General features: G+C 43.0%; 1 protein-coding gene and 2 non-coding genes across 3 annotated transcripts; 2 read left to right on the top strand and 1 right to left on the bottom strand.

Moving 5' to 3' along the window:
• Window positions 1-260: 260 nt before the first annotated feature.
• Window positions 261-1,211, top strand: LOC112084419 (putative uncharacterized protein DDB_G0289963). Its single transcript, XM_024153548.1, has one exon. It carries the CDS (start codon window positions 261-263, stop codon window positions 1,209-1,211), a length of 951 nt encoding a protein of 316 aa, XP_024009316.1.
• Window positions 1,212-3,278: 2,067 nt separating this feature from the next.
• On the bottom strand, window positions 3,279-3,385 carry LOC112085008. Its single transcript, XR_002898652.1, has one exon. It is a non-coding gene; the product is annotated as a small nucleolar RNA R71 (small nucleolar RNA).
• A 13,368-nt stretch (window positions 3,386-16,753) lies between these two features.
• On the top strand, window positions 16,754-16,860 carry LOC112084901. Its single transcript, XR_002898557.1, has one exon. It is a non-coding gene; the product is annotated as a small nucleolar RNA R71 (small nucleolar RNA).
• Window positions 16,861-19,371: the final 2,511 nt, after the last annotated feature.

The following is a 19,371-nucleotide window of genomic DNA, read 5'->3' as shown; positions in this document are numbered from 1 at the left end:
ATTTGTATAAATAGACAATGTACGCAATTCATTATGTAATTTTGGCAACCCTAAGCAATAAAGACTAAACACTTTCACAGCAATAGAGAGCTTCCTTTGATCTTATTGTTCTTGCGATAAACCCTAGAAAATTCGGATCCCTTAAGTTTTTCTTAACAAATTTTTGGTTGTGCGAGTTTTGGCTCACACAATTTGGCGCCGTCTGTGGGGAATCAAAATTTTCTTACTCTAAATCGACAAGACTTTAAGATCCGAAAAACATGGTGAGCAACACCCCCGACGATAACAACAACAACAACAACAACAACAACAACAACGACAACAGCGCGGAGAAGGACGCTCCACCATCGGGCACAACAACGGCGACAACTGAAACCCAAGAGGAGATGCGAAACATAATGGCTACGTTGATGAAGAAAATCGACGAGCAGGACAAAAGGAACGAGGCGATTATGGAAAGGCTCGACGCGATGACAGCTGAGAGACGACACCCGACTTGGAGAGCCGGAATCTCTGATCCGACGGATGGAGTCCGGAGACGTTTCGATTTCTCAACACCTGCAGGAGCTTTGGGTAGCGGCACAAGAAATCCCATGGCTCCACCAATGTTTCGTCCCCTCAGCAAACAGACTCCCGCAGCAACTCGAATAACCATGACCGAACTGCCTTTACTCCGTCAGAATTCAAGGCAACGAGCCGACGACGCGATCGACGTGGACGCCCAACAAAACGACGGAACCAGGAATTTGCAACAAAACGGCTCGGCTCAGCGAATAAGCCAAGAAAAGCTCGCCTCGGCACTAAATGGCATTCGGACTGATGAAGTCACTGACCCGGATCGCGACGACAACCCAACTGAAGAAGAGGAAAATCTCCAATGGGTCAAGCAGGCAGAGCGCGAAGACGAGCCGAAGAGAGAAGATCAGGAGCGACTTCGCCAATCTAAGAGAATGACTCGTGCACAAACCCTCGAAATCGAAGAGTTGCGAGCCTCAATGGCTCGAACAGTGGCCGAGATACGCGCCATGAAATCTCAGGTGCATAACGCGACAAGTGTCGCGCCTGAGATCGATCAAATGCTCGAAAAAACTCAGAGAACACCGTTCACAGTAAGAATCACGGAGGCTAGGATTTCCGAGCCCAGAAAAGTGAGAATCCCATTCTACGAAGGCACAACTGACCCGAAGGCGCATATCACAGCATTCGGATAGCAATGGGACGAGCCTTCACAAGGAACGCTGCCAATCTGACCGAACGGGAGGTAGATGCCGGATATTGCCTGCTCTTCGTAGAGCATCTCAAGGGAGCCGCGCTGGAATGGTTCTCGAGACAGGAGCGGAATTCAATCGGCAGTTTCAACAGCTCTCCGCTTTGTTCCTCAAGCAGTATTCGATGTTCATGGATCAAGGAACCTCCGATGCCGACCTATGGACACTATCCCAAGTACGGAACGAGTCACTTCGGGACTACATGGCAAGGTTCAAGGCGGTCGTGTCCAAAGTAGAAAGAATAAGCGACAAAGCTGCACTCGAGGCTCTGAAGCGGTCATTGTGGTACAAATCTAAATTCTGACGGGAAATGGCCCTCAACACGCCACCAATGATTCAAGACGCCTTACATCGGTCGTCAGACTTCGTCGTAAACGAGGAGGAGATGAAAAATCTGGACGAGCAGTACGAGGCGACGAAAACAGCGATCCGAAGCTCAATCCTGACGCGCCCCTCGAAGAAAGGTAACCCATCAAACAACGCAACAACACAGAGCTCGGAGGAACCAAGAAGCGGAGGCGCCCACAACTACCAAGTAGGTGCCAGACGCGGAAAAGGAGAGCCGCGCAGTAACACTCGGGTAAGGAGACCTAGTAACTACGACGAAAAGGCGTTTTGCGAGTATCATCAAACCTACGGGCACTCGACGGCGCAATGCCGAACCCTGGGAGCCAAACTCGTGGCTAAAATGGCAGTAGGAGAACTCCAGAGCGCAATGAATCTCAAAGAACTCGTCCCTACTGAGCCAAAAGAGGGAACCCCACCAAGCGGTGCGACTGAACCCGCGAATCCTCCCCGACGAGGCGATAACACCAAGTGCAATAGGAGAGGTGAACCCGAAGAACGACCCGAGCAAAGACAGATATTCTCTTCTCCTTTCCTTAGTTAGCTGATCCTAATGCTAGATCCTTGCATATCACTTGGGTCTAGAATTTGGGTTTTTCATGCACCAAAAGTGTTTGATGAAATGCCTGAATGAAAGCTAACTAAGGGTTTATGCATTAATGCCATGATGATGTTTGTTAATTGCATAAATGACATATTAGAGTTGATTCTTAATGCTTACTAGTTCATATTTCACAAATGGGAATTTGGTTTAAAAATGGATTAGTATATAGATTAATACCTTCATGAGAGGATTAATCTAGCTTTAAACTCTAAGTTGATTGGATTAGAGATCATGTGATTGCTTGTTATGTCTTTCTGTGTAAGATTCAGTCTTCTTGGTTGAGATATTGTTTGGTCACTTATTAGGCTTGATGCATTATGCTTGTTGATTGCTTGATTATATCTAATGGTTGTTAGACTTGATTAAGTGATTAGCAAAGGGATTATTGTCATGAGAATGAATTAATCTGCTTTTGAAGTCGAGACTAAAGAGTAACTTGCATTGCATTATTGTTCTTAGCATCATCAATTGATATCTACAGCACCCTAATCAATGATCACATCTAGAGGTTTAGCTTTTATCATTTGCTTAATCACCACCATCTTGTTTATCTTGCTTGCTTCGTTTAGTTCATTAATCATAGCTTGCTTGTTTCTTGTTTTATGCTTTCTTGTTACTTTGTTCACACCAAAACTCATCTTTGATCACTTGACTTAAGAGCTTATCACATAAACTAGTGCCTAACTACCACACATATGGATTGACACCCCTTATACTACTTTGACAAGGGGATTGATAACCCATCTAAGATCTAAAAACCTTAGTTATCAATTGGCGCCAATTTTGAATTCCCCAATTTTGAAGAGAGGCCTTAATAAGGTTTATCAATCCCCTTATCAATGAAAGATCCCTTGGAACACTTGGATCAATTTGATAAGGTGTGTGACCTGACAAAGATAAATGGAGTTTCTGAGGACAGTTTCAAGCTAAGATTATTCCCCTTCAGTCTTGGTGACAAAGCCCACCAATGGGAGAAGAATCTTCCAAGAGGCTCCATTCAACCCTGGGAGCAATGCAAGCAGGCCTTTCTATCTAAGTTCTTCTCCACCTCCAGAACTGCTAAACTAAGGAATCAAATCTCTAGCTTCACTCAGCACAGCAATGAGAGTTTTGGTGAAGCATATGAGAGATTCAGGAGCTACACCAACCAATGCCCACACCATGGATTTAGTGAGGCTTCTCTCCTTAGCACACTTTATTGAGGAGTTCTTCCCAAGATAAGAAACCAGCTGGATACTGCCTCCAATGGAAACTTTCTGGGAAAGGAGATACATGCTGCTTTAGAGCTAGTGGAGAACTTAGCAATGAGCAATAACACTTATGGTGAAGACTATGACAGATCAAATAGATCTGAAGGTTCAAGCTCAGAACAGAGGCTCACTAGAGAAGTTAAGGAGTTGAGAAGTGAATTTGACAAGTTGAAATTCACCACTCAAAAGCCAATGCACTTTGTTGGTGAGTATGAGGAACCTTCTCAGATCTTTGAGAACATAAGTGAAGTAGGTCTAACCCAGGAGGAGCTTAACTACATTGGGAATCAGAGGTTCCAAAGATATCAGTATGGCAATGCAAATCAGAACCTCTCTTACAGGAATCCCAATGTGGCAAACCCACAAAACCAGGTATATCCCAATTCTCAAGCTCCAAAGAACTTTGTTCCCAATAACAACTTCTAAGGGTCTTTTCTACCCAAGAATCAGTTTTCTCAGAATCAGGGTTTTGGTCAGCAACAGCAACCATTTCAGGGTACTGGTTTCAGTTCACAACAGCAGCAAAAGGCACCACCAGGGTTTGGTCCACCAAAGTTCCAGCAGCAACCGCCGGTTCAACACCAGTTCCAGCCATCAACGGTTCAGCGGCAGCCACAGATGGGGTCAGATATGGTTGGTATTCTTCAACAACTGCTTGAGGGTCAACAGATATTTGCAAGCCAGAATGCAGCCATGCAACAGGAAATCAAGGAATTTAAAACAAAACCAGGCCTCAGTCTCAAGGAACCAAGGTTATCTACCTGGAAAACCTGAACCCAACCCCAAGGAATATGCTAAATCCATCACACTGAGGAGTGGAAAGGAGTTACCTGGTATTGAGAACAACAATGTGATCATTGAGGATAATGATCAAACTGAGGGGGAGGCAGCCTTACAAGATGATCAAGTTGCTGAGAAACCAAGGAAAGAAAAGGGTAAAGAGGTAGCAAAGGAACCTGAACCAGAAAAGACATATGTGCCACCACCTCCATACCAACCCAAGCTCCCATTTCCAGGGAGATTTAAGAAGCAACTTGTGGACAAGGCAAGAGCTGTATTTGAGAAGGCACTCAATGAGACACCACTCACAATGCCTCTCATTGATGCATTTCTAATGATGCCTTCAAGGCATGGTGGTACTAAGTCATGAATGCAGTGCCATAATTCAGAAGAAGTCCATTCCAAGAAAGCTGACTGATCCAGGGAGTTTCACACTCCCTTGTGCCATTGGACCTCTTCTATTTTCTGGTTGTCTTTGTGATCTAGGAGCATCAGTCAGCTTGATGCCATTCTCCATAGCAAAGAAGCTGGGCTTTAGAGTTTTCAAACCAGCAAGGATCTCTCTTATCCTTGCAGATAGATCAGTTAGATTTCCTGTTGGTATGTTAGAAGACCTGCCTGTTAAGATAGGTGGTTTTGAGGTTCCAACTGATTTTGTTGTGCTGGAAATGGATGAGGAACCAGTTGATCCTCTTATCTTGGGCAGGCCATTCTTGGCCACTGCAGGAGCTATTATTGACGTGAGAGGTGGGATAATAGAGCTTCAACTTGGGTCTGAGAAGCTCAAGTTTGATGTGAATGAGATGATGAAGAAACCCACCATTGAAGGTCAATGCTTCTATGTGGAGACAATGGATCAGTTGGCTGATGAGTTACTTAAGGAACTGAACACTGAGGACCCTCTTCAAGCTACTCTAACCCAAGAATAAGGAGACAATGGGCTCTTAGCAGAAGAAAGTCAAGGGTATAAGCTGTATTTGAACAATGCTAGAGAACTTGGTCCTGAGACAAGGTTTTTCGAACTGGAACAAAGTGGCTCTGAGGTCTTGGCTATCAAAGGATCAGACACCAGCCAAAGCAGCTTGGATAAGGATTGGAATGAGGCTGATGCACCCCCTGTTTAGCACAAGCCTCTACCAACAGGGCTCAGGTATGCTTTCTTGGGCTTAAACTCCACATATCCAGTAATCATCAATGATAGCTTATTAGAGCATCAAGAGAATGCATTGCTTAGTGAGATAAGAAAGTTCAGGAGAGCCATAGGATACTCTTTGGCTGATATTAGAGGGATCTCTCCTGACATTTGCACCCACAGGATACACCTAGAGGACCAATCTATGTCCTCTATTGAGCATCAACGACGTCTTAACCCAATCCTCAAGGAGGTGGTTAAGAAGGAGATACTCAAGCTTCTTGAGGCAGGGATAATTTACCCAATCTCTGACTCAAGATGGGTATCTCCTGTACACGCTGTGCCCAAGAAAGGTGGGATCACAGTGGTTAAAAACGAGAAGGATGAGCTGATAGCTACTAGGACTGTAACAGGACACAGAATGTGTATAGACTATAGAAAGCTCAATGCAGCCTCTAGGAAGGATCATTTTTCTTTGCCTTTCATTGATCAGATGTTAGAGAGGCTTGCAAACCACCCCTTCTTTTGTTTTCTTGATGGGTACTCGGGTTTGTTTCAAATCCCCATAGATCCCCGAGATCAAGAGAAAACAACAATTACTTGCCCTTATGGCACATTTGCATACAGGCGCATGCCTTTTGGTCTCTGTAATGCCCCTGCCACATTTCAACGTTGCATGATGCATATTTTCATCAGGCAGATTTGCGGTAAATTCTTGTGTGTAGGTACTAATTTCCGGTTTTCCTTTTGCAGAAACACCTAGGAAGGCTCCGCCGATTGCAGAGAACGTCCTTGCCGCTCTTCGCCGGGAGGGGACTTTGTGGTACGAGTTCACTCCTCAGAGAATCGTGCGGGTTCTCAGTGATCCCCAGAAACCGATCGTTCATCGAGCCCATGCTCGATCCCCTTCTCCTCAAGGTAAAAGGTTGATTACCCCAAGTTTCAAGGTTATGTTGTCGAGCCGCTTATCGTTTTGCTCTACTGACTTCGTTTGATCAGCCGACGCTTAGCCAACGTCTCAATATCTCGCCACCAGACTTTCCGTCCGCGAGCCGCCCATGACCAGGCCAGTCTCAGCCGTGTTAGATGCAGCGACATTGCTTCCTATATCTCTGCAGCGCTGGCGGCCCCCAACTCGTCTGTGGCGAGTCAGTCTGCCACTCTGTTGCATGTGGTTCCGATGCAAGAAGTTGGCCCCTCTGCTGTTTTGGTGGTCGTTCCGACCGATCTGATCCACCTGGACTCCGGATCCAACGGTTCGGAGGGCAGCCAACTGGTTCGGAAGCGATCGAAATGTTCTCGCTGCAAGAGCGAGCCCCCACGCTCTCCCCGGTTGACTCGATCCCTGAGGCAGTCCTCTGCTGATCTGGGGAAATCCTCCAGGACCCATTCAAATGAGAGTGGGTCGACGGCCAGGAATCCTCCGTTTAATTGGAAATTTACCCACACAAAGGATTGCCTGATCATCGAGGACCCGGAGTCACTGGTCCACTTGCTCCGCCACTTCAAGCCTCCCAATTGTCGTCTCCCGGCGACCAAGCGTATGGTAACGGCTAAGCTTTTTCGGGAGTTCGCGGTGGACCAAGCTCGGGTAGGCTCTGTTTACAGCTTACTTTCGTGTATTTGTATATATATATATAATTCGATTCGTCTTTTGTAGACTTCGACGTCATTTAACCGTGTGGTTTCATTTGTCAAGCGGATGGCTGATGACATGCCCCGTTTAGACGAGCTTGACGCCGCCAAGAAGGTCGTTCAAGACTTGGGGACGGAGCTTTAGGCGGCTAATGACCAGGAGGCCGAGGAGAATGGTCGCCTAGCTGAGTTATCGGATTCCCGAGCTTGCCTGGAGGCGTTGGAGGCATCCAAAGTCAAGCTGCAGGGGAAGCTGAGGACGCTCTTGGACCAAAACAAGGCCCTGGCTGAGGAGAGCTGTTCTGCGTTGGCGCTCGCCACCAGGTTCGTGCCCAAATGGGGGAACTCTCCTATCAGTATCGGGAGTTCCTCTTGTCAATCAAGGACAAGTTTAGCCAGAAGAAACTCGAGGTGAATGCCGAGATCGATCTCCAGGAGTTGCTCGCCAACATCGAGATGCTGGCGAAGGGGGACATTCAACCAGACATTGAGCTCGTGGAGTTGAAGGCCAAGAAACCCGGCTTCGAGGCGGCCTTTTAGGCTGCGCAGGTTTTAGATTTATCCCTTAGTAAACTTAATCTCCCTGCGATCTCAGAATCATTGGTGGCCATCATGGATGTTGACACGGTGTCGCTCGTGCCGACACCGGGTCAACAAGTTCGGGAGCAATGTTTCGATAGAGGCGCACGAGAAGGCTTGAAGTGGGGCGGACAACGACGAGGTGTGAGGGCCTCTAAGCTTATTTTGTTGCGGGGGCCTTTAAGCCCCCCCCCCCCCCTTTTTAGTATTTTCCTGAACATGTTGTCCAGGAGGGCTTTAATCCATTCTCTTTTTTCTTTGTTTTCTTCTTTTGAATTGGTGCTCGGGAGGGCTTTCATCCACTTTAATTTCGTTAAGTATCTCTGGCATACTTAGTTGTTTCTCTTTATTCATTCTGCGGCTAAGTCATTTCTTAGCTCGCTTTGGTTAGGTGGTTCGTTAGTCGGGCCTGCTTAGCTGGTTCTGTTCTTAACGGGCTTGGTAGTTTTCTTTATTGAAATAACTCACTTGCGTGGGCCTTACATCATTTCGAGCTTAAATCTTGATTTGACCTAGGCAAAACTAATGATTTGCTTAACTGGGAGTACCGTGAAATCGAATTCTGATACTTTGGTTACTCAGGCCTCAAGTCTTTTCGAATTGGGCCGAGGTTTCAGGTTTGTATTATTCCGCTTATGCTAAGGTCGTTTCGAGTTTAAACCCCATATTGGACTTAGGTGGAGTAATACTTGGCTCGGGTCGAAGTGCTTTCGGCTCGGGCCTCGTTGCTTCGACTGACTGGGTTTTTACTCTCTTCGAGGTCAGGCCCTTGTTATTAAAATAATTGCGTTTTTAGTCGACCTTGGGTTAAGTCGTCGTTTGAACTCGAAATTTTTGTCAAATATTGGTATAGGGGTATATCCATTCCCCCCCCCCCTGATGTGGTGTGTGTAGTGGGTTGTCAAGTTTTACCGTAAATGAAATCAATAGCCGCAAGTGTATAGCTGATCGATTGTAGTACTTAGGGATCGAATCCACAGGGAAGGAGGATCTTTTCTGCAAAAGCCTTTGAAAGAAATATAAAGTAAGGAAGTCTAGAACCAAACGGTTTTGTGGGGGTTTTGGTGGTGTGTTTAAAATGTATAAACGAATCTTAAAGAGAAAATACGGGAATTAAAATGACCAAATAACTAAACTTAACGAAAATGGATAAAAACGAGAAAAACGGCTAACCTAATTGCTTGAATGAAAATCGATTAAAAAGGAATGAGAATATTGAACTAAAGCTTGAAATAAAAACGGTGTAAATATATAAGGAAGAAGGCGTTGGGGTTCAGGGAAGTTTTTTCAGGGGTACAAACGATTCAAAACATTGCTAGAGAGTAAATTTGATAAGATCTTAGCTTAAACTTTTCGAACTGGAGTCACGAACGTATGAATACGCCAGTGTCGTGATCTTGGACAACTATCTCTCTCAACCCTGACCAGTAGGTTTCCACTCTGGCCCTGGAAAAGAAGAGATGCATTATGTTTAAGACTCGTCAGCATTCACAAATCGCCCATAGGTAGGTTTCCACTCCTATGTTTGTTTTGCTCTCCCAAACTAGATCTGACACCGGATGAACACTTTCGTGTCACCAAGCATCTGGATCAGATTGTAGTTCATGATGCTACTCTCATGCAGTAAAAACGAATTCAGAAGAAAAAGTTCTAAGATTCGGCTCAAAAGCTCATGGAATCCTCATCGAACATATAAATCCCCATCGAAAATCCCTTAATCCCAACAGTAAAACTACTCAGACATGATGAACAAAATCAAAAACATAGTATTAAAAAGTAGAATAGAAACCGAAATTGAAAAAGAAAGAACAAGGGTTCAAGAGACAAATCTCTCTCTCCCTCAAACCTAAAAACAAAGCTTAAAGTAAAATTTCTGTAAAGTATTTCGTCTCTCTTCTTCTCTCTTTAAAAACGACCTAAATGACATGTATTTATAGTCTCCAATACTCTCTGGTGTCTAGGGTTCCGGAATTGAGGCTGGGAAAGTGATACAGGCTTTAGAAATAGGCCTTCAAATTCGGAGTTGCCTGGCCGCGGTCGGGATGTGCGCGACCACGGGAAATGGGTGGCTGGCCGCGGTCGGGATGGCTCTACCGCGGGGATTGGTCTGTTGGCCGCGGGTGGAAACGCTTGCCGGCTGGTTTACGAGGCATCTTGCTCTTCGCGTATCTTTTGATTGAACCGTTGGATTGCCAAGCTGTAAAGTGTGTTGGAAAGCTGATACTTCCATCTTTAAGATCTCCAAATTTGAGCTGGATCAAACGGTGAGAAGGCGTTCAATCAGGGGAGAACTTCTGACGGTTTGACTCTGAGCTGAATCTGGTTTTCTATCCATTTTGTTAAGTTTTTCCCTAAGTTACCTGAAAAGAGTCTTGGAACTACAAATACTAGAAAAACGTAATAAAAGTACTTAAAAGCAATTAAAAACATAGAAAAAGTATTTCGAAATGATCCATAAAAGTGGTCAAAATACGGTGTTATCAACTCCCCCAGACTTAAACCTTTGTTTGTCCTCAAACAAAGCAAAAGCCTAAACTGGTTAAGTAAAAACAAAAATAGGGAATGCACAAATCTCATAGATATGAACTCCTAAACTAGGACCAAAGATAGTGCATCAATCCACAACTTAGTCTAGAAAATTCTGATAACTAAGGTTTTCAAGGCCTTAATAAGGGTTATCAATCCCCTTGTCAAAGTAGTATAAGAGGTGTCAATCCATATGTGTGGTAGTTAGGCACTAGTTTATGTGATAAGTTCTTAAGTCAAGTGATCAAAGACAGGTTTTTGATAACAAGTAACAAATGAAGTCATAATCAAGAAACAAACAAGCAATGATAAGGAAGTAATTAAAGCAAGCTCAACAAGATGATGGTGATAATAAAGATGATAAAACATGATGATGGTGAATCATGATGCTAAGAACATAATGCAACACTTGCTACTCTTTAGTCTAGGCTTCTTAATCAGATTAATTCATTCCCATGACAATAAACCCCTTTGCTAATCACTTAATCAAGTCTAACAACCATTAGATATAATCAAGCAATCAACAAGCATAATGCATCAAGCCTAATAAGTGACCAAACAATCTCTCAACCAAGAAGACTGAATCTTACACAGAAAGACATAGCAAGCAATCACATGATCTCAAACATTTCAACATAGAACTCTAATCTAGACTAATCCTCTCATGAAGGTATTAATCTCTACACTAATCCACTTTCAAACCAAATCATCATTTGTGAAATATGAATCAGTGAGCATTAAGAAACAGTTCTAATATGTCATTCATGCATTTAACAAATCATTCCCATGATGAAAAAGGCATAAACCCTTAAGTTAGCTCATTCATGCATTTCATCAAACACCTTGTGGGTGGAGAAATGCCTAAGTTCTAGATCAAGCTTATAATGAGAGATCTAGCATTAAGAGCAGCTAACTAAGGAAATGAAATGAGAATCTAGACCCTAAACATCACAAATCAAACATCTAAGCACCCTAATCTACACACCTAGAAGCTTAAAAGATGACTAATCATGAAGAACACATCTAATCTTTTGAAAGAGATGATGTTAATCATGATTAGAAGCAGAAATGAGATGATGAGATGATAAGAAACAGACTTAGATTGATTAAATCTTTCAGATATATCTTAACAAACTCGTTTTTTAACAAAAGGGGAAAGAAAATTAGAGAGAAACTAAGATAGAAGATAAGATGATTAGGGTTTTCTCCAAAAAGCTATATATACTAAGTGCTAATGGACCGGGTCAGCCCAAGACAAACTGGATCCTGACCCGGCCTTGATGGATAGTGGTGTGGTTTGCCACGGTCAGATGATGCTTGGCCAGACCGTGGCAACCTGATAGTATCAAAGTTCTTGGACAGAATCTTCATGATCAAGGTTGCCATGGCTTGATTTACACCATGTCTAGTGGCCGTGTCTCTTCATTTCTGGGTTTGGGTGATGAACTTCTTGGATTGCCACGTTCTTGATCTGGACCGTGTCAGGTTGGGCATGGCAAGGTGTTGATTATTCGGTGATTGCCACGGTCAGGTTCAAGGCCGTGTCATGCTCTTTTGTCTCTTTTAGGAAACCTTGGAGGTTGCCACGGCTAAGTGCATAGCCGTTGCATGGTGACCGTGTCAAATCCCGAGAGTTTTCATATTATGCCATGGCAAAGCTCAGGCCGTGGCGTTATCACCGTGTCAAATCATGACACTCAGCACCTTATCCATTTTTAGACGTCTGGCTGATATGTCTGTCTCTGGCCTTCCGTAACTCACAGCTCACAACTCCAAATGCAATTATTCGACCTGTTCTGGGACCGTAACTATATCATATCCAACTTTGATGAATGGTTTAGGTTCAGATGACGTCGGCAAGGGCTCCGTTCCACCGGTTCTTTGATGTGCGTTGCTTGGGTCCTTTATCCGCTCCGAGACATGTACTGCTTCTTATCGCCGTAACTTTCAGCTCAAACCTCCAAAATAGGACGATCTAAAGTGTTCTGGAAACTAGACTCGACGCTCTTGATTCGTTATGAAGACTCCAGAGGCTGAATCCTGGTGAAAGTCCACCTTCGCAGGTGATTAAATTGAGGGATCGTCGGCTCCATAACACTTGTCCGAGTCTGATGCACATAAGGTGATGGTCTCTCCATGGCTTTTGTCCCAATTGCTCCCAATTAGCTCCAAATGACCTGTAAACACTCCAAAAGTGCAAAACTCTCTAGGACCTAATGCAATTCCTAACTAAAGACAAAAACAAAGACAAATATATGTAAAACTACCTAAATGTATGCATGAGACTCAATATTTGGACAAAAAATGCAATCCTAAACATGACAAAATATGAGTATATCAACTCCCCCACATTTGTCCTTTGCTTGTCCTCAAGCAAACAAGAACAAATGAGAGAGAGAGGTTGAATGCATGAGAGTTCATATTTCCTTTGAGAGAAGTGACAACTAAGAGAATTCAAGTTCATGCTCAATATGCAATGCAAAACCATACTTTGATGTATCACGTCAACAGTAATCTCCATAAGTTCTCATATTCCTCAACTCTTTAACATTCATTAAGCTTTTTACCAAGTGGATCAAATGATGCATTGTTTAAACAAACAGAGTTTGGCTAGGGTGAGGTTATGAGACTAAAATGATCTCATCAATGCCTGAGTGGGTTCCATGCAGCAAAAGGATCTCTCTATGAATGACCAAACTTTGGCAGAATGCTAAAGGTAAAAGGCAACCTATGCATACAAGGGCAAGGACTCATCCCACCCCACACTCTACTCAAAGTTTCCTCACTTGCTTACTTTTCACACTCCTTCTTCTATCACTAGGGGATTCACTTTTCCTTTTCATACACAAGTCTTGGAGTTCAAACTTTCCATAGCTCTTTTTCACTTTCTTTTGTAACCTCTAACCTCTTTTTCTTTCTTTTTAAAACATTTGAGCTCTTTGGCTTCTTTTCTTTTCACTTAGAGGCTAGACTCTTTCTTTTCAAAACACCAGAGATCACTTTCTTTAACTCAAAACTCCAAGACTGATTTCTTTTTGTTTCATTCTCCTAGTTATTTCCACTTTCTCTTTTCCACTCATCTCACCTTTTTCCACTCACCAACAAGTCTTTTCCCCCACACTTAGTTCTTGCCAAATCTCTCAGCTCCTTGATGATGGAACTTAGCACTCAATGAGACTTGCCCTTGTCGCCCTAAACCTAACACTTTCTGCTAAGTTTGGTCCAAGGTGGCCTCTCAATCACACACAAACAATTGGCTTGGAAGAAGGATGGGTTCAGGGTGAGGAAAACTGATCTATTATGCAGATTCAGCTATTTGAGCTAGGGAAGAGGATGGTAAAAACAGAATTCTAGCTCAAATATGTGTATTGGTATCCACAAATTTATTCAAACAATGCACCAAATGATAATTTCAAGTCAAGTTCAGGGTTTTCACTTATTAGAGTTGAGTTCAATTTAAACTTGCTTCTCAGATTCAGATTATTTCAAGCCTTGCAAGCATAGACGTCATTTCACAAGCATATTTAATCCAAATTCTCAAAGTGATTTACTCTCTAGGAAAACCTATCATTACTCCCTGCAAGATGCAACCTATATGATGCAACTAGACTCAATCCTAAAAATGTGAAATGCAACTAGAATGAACATTTTTGTGAAAATGTTTCTGATTTTTAGTTTTTTTTGGTTTTTATATGTACTTAGATGCAGACTCAAGATGTAAATCAAAATAAGAACAAGAGAAAACATGATTAGTAAACACAAAACCCCTCCCCCACACTTAAGTAACACAATCCCTTGTGTTCTAAAAGCATAAGAGAGGAGTGAAAGGCAAAAGCAATAAAGATGCAAAATGAGAAATAAAGAACTAGATGCATATGTACAAGAAGTTTGGAGTGTTACCAGATTTGTTTTTGATGGAAGGGAGTAGTGGAATTGTGAATCTCAGGAGGCTAAACATCACTGGAGGTGTCCTAGTTTTGATGCTGCTCCTTGCACTGATCTGAACGTGCTTGTAGTGAGGGCTGGAGCTCGTTTTTGTGCATTGTTCCTCTTGCCACCCCCTGTTGCCACGGTCTTGAAGCTCCTCTGGACAGCCCGTGGTATTCTTTTGTTCTTCCTCTAACACGTTGCCACGCCTTGAATCTACCCGTGGCATTCCTCTCGTGGCAAGAGCCGAATGGTGGTCTATTCAAAATTCAACTTGCCACGGTTCAATTCTGGGCGTGGCAATCTCCCCATGGCAATCACCGAAGGTTGGCATCCAAGAAAAAGCCTCATGCCACGCCTGGGTCAAGCAGTGATTCATGGCCGTGGCAAACTGTGAACTTAGCCAAATTTTGCATTTCCTTGCATCTTATCCACCATTCCTTGAGGCCAAAGAACACCAGGTCATCTGTAACCTGAACACACTCCACAAAACACATCAAAACATTCTAAAAACAGCAAAAGAAAGCATTAAAAAGAATATTTACAAATGATAAGCTTGGGGTGTCTCCCAAGAGCACTTTGTTTAAAGTCACTAAGTTTGACTTTGCAAAACCTGTTCTTAGTTGGGGTGAAGTTGAGTACTGATCCTTTTCATCACTTCAATGGTCCTGAGCAAGAAATCTGAGTTGTGTTGCTGCCTTTTGGAACCATTAGACCCTTGTCCTCGAGATCCCATCTTGAGACCTTTGTCCGCCAGCTCTTGAATACCATCTGAGTCTTTATCAAAGATGGCTTTTGTGAAACATGCCCTCACTTCAGCAAACAGACCTGGCTTCCCATTGCAATCCAGCTTATACTTCAGAGATCCATCATCATCAACCCAAGGAGTGAGATCAAAGTCTTGAGAAGAAAGATCAGGTTCTATGCTCTTATCTTTTGATGCTGAGCCATCAGTCTTTGTGTTCATCATCTTTAGATCATCAAGTGTAGGAGACCATGAGAGCAAGATGTCTTCTTCCCTGATCAATGGCAGTTCAGTCCCATCCTTGTAAACAGAGTTGGTGTGAGGTTCTTTTTCCATTTCCACAGCTGAGAGAGATTGAGATCCACCCAGAATTCCAGCACTGCCCACATATTTCATCTCAAGTACCTTAGGCGGTTCTATCTCTTGGACAACTGACCCACATAACTCAGCTAAAGGAGGTGTAACAGGGTAAAAGACATCCTTATCCACTTTTGAAAGCACCACTCTTTGAGTATCAAAGTCAATCATTGCACCAGTGGTGTTTAGAAATGAAGTTCCAAGCAATAGGGGGAGCTCTTTGGTCTTCTTCATCTTCATGATGACAAAATCAGTGGGAATTATGCATTCACCAACCTGTAGTGGATAGTATTCCAAAAACCCATATGGTTTCTTGGAGTAGGAATCTCCAAAGGTGATAGAAGAAGGGTAGGAGACTTGACCTTTAGCTTCTCCATCATGTCCTTAGACATTATGCTAACACTTGACCCTGAGTCACACAAAGCATTCTCTACTTTAAAGTTGCCAAGAGTGCAAGAGATGGTGAACTTCCCTGGGTTGCCTAGCTTTGGGAGGGAGGTGGGCTTCATCTGAGTTGATTCAGAGTTGGAGGCACTATCTGTTGGCTTTGCTTGACCAGGTGGCAGCTCTGTTTTTGCAATAGACCTTGAAGCATTCCCTTGCTGAACAAAAAAAACTGAACCGGCTGCCCCCACACTTTCATTCTCAATGTCCTCATTGAGTTCATGTAAGAAGCCCATGAAATCCTGTATAATGGCATTCTCATCCACATGAGTTTGTGCAGGTTCACTAGAGACTTGACCATAGAGAAGGTCTTTTATTTCTTGCACAGCAGCTGAGTGGTCATCACTGGAGTAGATGGCTTTGCAATAATCTTTTGGGTTTTGAACAGCTTTACCAAGAAGAGAGACTTGTGGTTCAGAAGTGCAGATGCCCTTGCTCTTTTTAATAGCCTTTAGTTCAGCGCCCAGTGTCTCCAGGTTAGATACCATCTTTTGTTGTCCTAGTAAGAGCTGTTGGAGAACAACATTGAAATCAGGACTTTGTTGAACAGGTGGTGGGGCAAAACCAGGAGGTGGTGGCCTTTGTTGCTGGAAGCTGAGTTGGTTATTGAAGCTATTCCCTTGATTCTGAATCACTGGTTGCTGAAAACCTTGTTGACTTTGGGAGTTACCTTGGTACTGATTCTGTTGAACAAAGCTTTGAGGAGGGTGTATTTAGTCTTGGGGGTTGGCCACATTGTTGCTCCTATAGGACAAGTTCTGGTGTTTTTTGAAGTTGTTGTAACCATTGAACTTGTTTTGTTTCCCAATGAAGTGCAACTCCTCTTGAGTGAGACCCTCTTCATTTGTATTTGTGAAGCATCTCTTTTCCTCACTCACATAGTTTATAGGCTTTTGAGTGGCAGCTAGGGCTTTGTCAAGCTTGATATTCAGCACTTTGATCTTCTCTTCCAGCTCTTGGTGTCTACCAGAATCTTCTCCTCTATAGCTTCTATCATAATCTTCCCCATAAGTGTCTTGGCTCATGGCTAAGTTCTCAACAAGTTCCATAGTTGCATTGATTTCTTTTGCCAAGAAATTTCCAGTTGATGCTGTGTCCAACTGAATCCTGATCTTAGGAACAGCTCCTCTATACAAAGTGCTAAAGAGAGAGGCTTCTGAAAAGCCATGATGTGGAAACTTGTTTGTGTAGCTTCTAAACCTGTCCAAAGCTTCTCCAAAGGTCTAATTAGAATATTGAGTGAAGCTGGAAATCTGGTTCCTTAGCTTTGCAGTCCTTGAGCTTGAGAAAAACTTGGATAGAAAGGCAATCTTGCATTGCTCCCATGTGTGGATGAATCCTCTTGGGAGGTTCTTTTCCCAATGATGTTCCTTATCTCCAAGGCTGAATGGGAACAATTTTGAAGCTGTCTTCAGATACCCTATTGATCTTAGTGAGATCACAAACTCTGTCAAACTGATCCAGATGTTCCAAGGGATCCTCCATAGGTAAGCCATGGAACTTCTGATTCTGAACCATATTGATCAAAGAGGCCTTCACCGCAAATTTGTTGTTTTGGACAGGAGGTGGCCTGATTCCTGCTCCATACTGGTGTGCATAAGCTTGGTCATTCTCACCAACAAAGACTGGTTGGGGCTGATGACGTATGGGTGGGTTTGGGTGGGGCTGTGGTGGATTAACCTGAGGTCGGTCTTGGTTCTGGTTACCCTGAGCGTGTCCCTGATGGACCTGAGTCTGTTGAGCCTGAATTCCAATCTCATTACCAGCTCTTTGACCGTGATCCGCTTCTTGAGCCTGATGCTCATTCCCAACTTGCTGATTCATTCCTAACCTCTCCAAGTGAACAGCTCTTTTTCTTTGTCTTCTGGCTTGGCTTCTTGTGATCATAAACCTGAAAACAAAGACAGAGCTTGAAAGGTGATCAGTAAAACAAAAGAAACTTGATCTCAAAAACTATATCAGAAACTAATGCTAACAATCCCCACACAATATGGCAAGGGCGCCAATTGATAACTAAGGTTTTCAAGGCCTTAATAAGGGTTATCAATCCCTTATGTCACTTGTAGTACAAAGGGTATCAATCCAAATGTGTGTTTGCTAGACACTAGTTTATGTAACAAGTTCTTAAGTCAAGCTGAATAAAAGATGAGTTTGGTGAAACCAGCAACAAGAAAGCATAAACAATAAACAAACAAGAAATGATTAATGAACTACTAAACAAGCAAACAAAATGATGATAAAGCAAATGATGAAAGATAAACCTCTAGATGTGATCATTGATTAGGGTGCTTTAGATATTGATTCATGATGCTAAGAACATAATGCAACACTTGCTACTCTTTAGTCTAGGCTTCTCAATCAGATTGATTCATTCCCATGACAATAATCCCTTTGCTAATAACTTAATCAAGTCTAACAACCATTAGATATAATCAAGCAATCAACAAGCATAATGCATCAAGCCTAATAAGTGACCAAACAATCTCTCAACCAAGAAGACTGAATCTTATACAGAAAGATATAACAAGAAATCACATGATCTCAAACATTTCAACTTAGAACTCTAATCTAGACTAATCCTCTCATGAAGGCATTAATCTCTACACTAATCCACTTTCAAACAAAATTCTCATTTGTGAAATATGAACTAATGAGCATTAAGAAACAGTTCTAATATGTCATTTATGCTTCAAACAAACATTCCCATGGCATTTAAAACATAAACCCTTAAGTTAGCTCTTTCAGGCATTTCATCAAACACTTTTGGTGCATGAAATGCCTATGAACCCAGATTTCACTTTCCCAAGGAAATCTGACATTAGGAGCAGCTAACTAAGGAAATGAAATGAGAATCTAGACCCTAAACATCACAAATCAAACATCTAAGCACCCTAATCTACACACCTAGAACTTTAAAAAAATGACTACTCACTAATCATGAAGAACACACCTAATCATTTGCAAGAGATGATGTTAATCATGATTAGAAGCAGAAATGAGATGATGAGATGATAAGAAACAGACTTAGATTGATTAAATCCTTCAGATATATCTTAACAAACTCGTTTTTTTAACAAAAGGGGAAAGAAAATTAGAGAGAAACTAAGATAGAAGATAAGATGATTAGGGTTTTCTCCAAAGAGCTATATATACTAAGTGCTAATGGACCGGTCAGCCCAAGACAAACTGGATCCTGACCCGGCCTTGATGGATAGTGGTGTGGTTTGCCACGGTCAGATGATGCTTGGCCAGACCGTGGCAACCTAATAGTGTCAAAGTTCTTGGACAGAATCTTCATGATCAAGGTTGCCATGGCTTGGTTTACACCATGTCTAGTGACCGTGTCTCTTCATTTCTGGGTTTGGGTGATGAACTTCTTGGATTGCCACGTTCTTGATCTGGACCGTGTCATGTTGGGCGTGGCAAGGTGTTGATGATTCGGTGATTGCCACGGTCAGGTTCAAGGTCGTGTCATGCTCTTTTGTCTCTTTTAGCAAACCTTGGAGGTTGCCACGGCTAAGTGCATGGCCATGGCATGGTGACCGTGTCAAATCCCGAGAGTTTTCATATTATGCCACGGGAAAGCTCAGGCCGTGGCGTTATCACCGTGTCAAATCATGACACTCAGCACCTTATCCACTCTTAGACGTTTGGCTGATATGTCTGTCTCTCGCCTTCCGTAACTCACAGCTCACAAGTCCAACTGCAATGATTCGAACTGTTCCGGGACCGTAACTCTATCATCTCCAACTTTGATAAAGGGTTCGGGTTCAGATGAC

Source organism: Eutrema salsugineum, unplaced genomic scaffold, assembly GCF_000478725.1.
Source record: "Eutrema salsugineum unplaced genomic scaffold, Eutsalg1_0 scaffold_4, whole genome shotgun sequence".
Taxonomy (NCBI): domain Eukaryota; kingdom Viridiplantae; phylum Streptophyta; class Magnoliopsida; order Brassicales; family Brassicaceae; genus Eutrema; species Eutrema salsugineum.
Note: the sequence above shows the minus strand (reverse complement) of the source record. Positions and strands in the feature narration are given on the sequence as shown.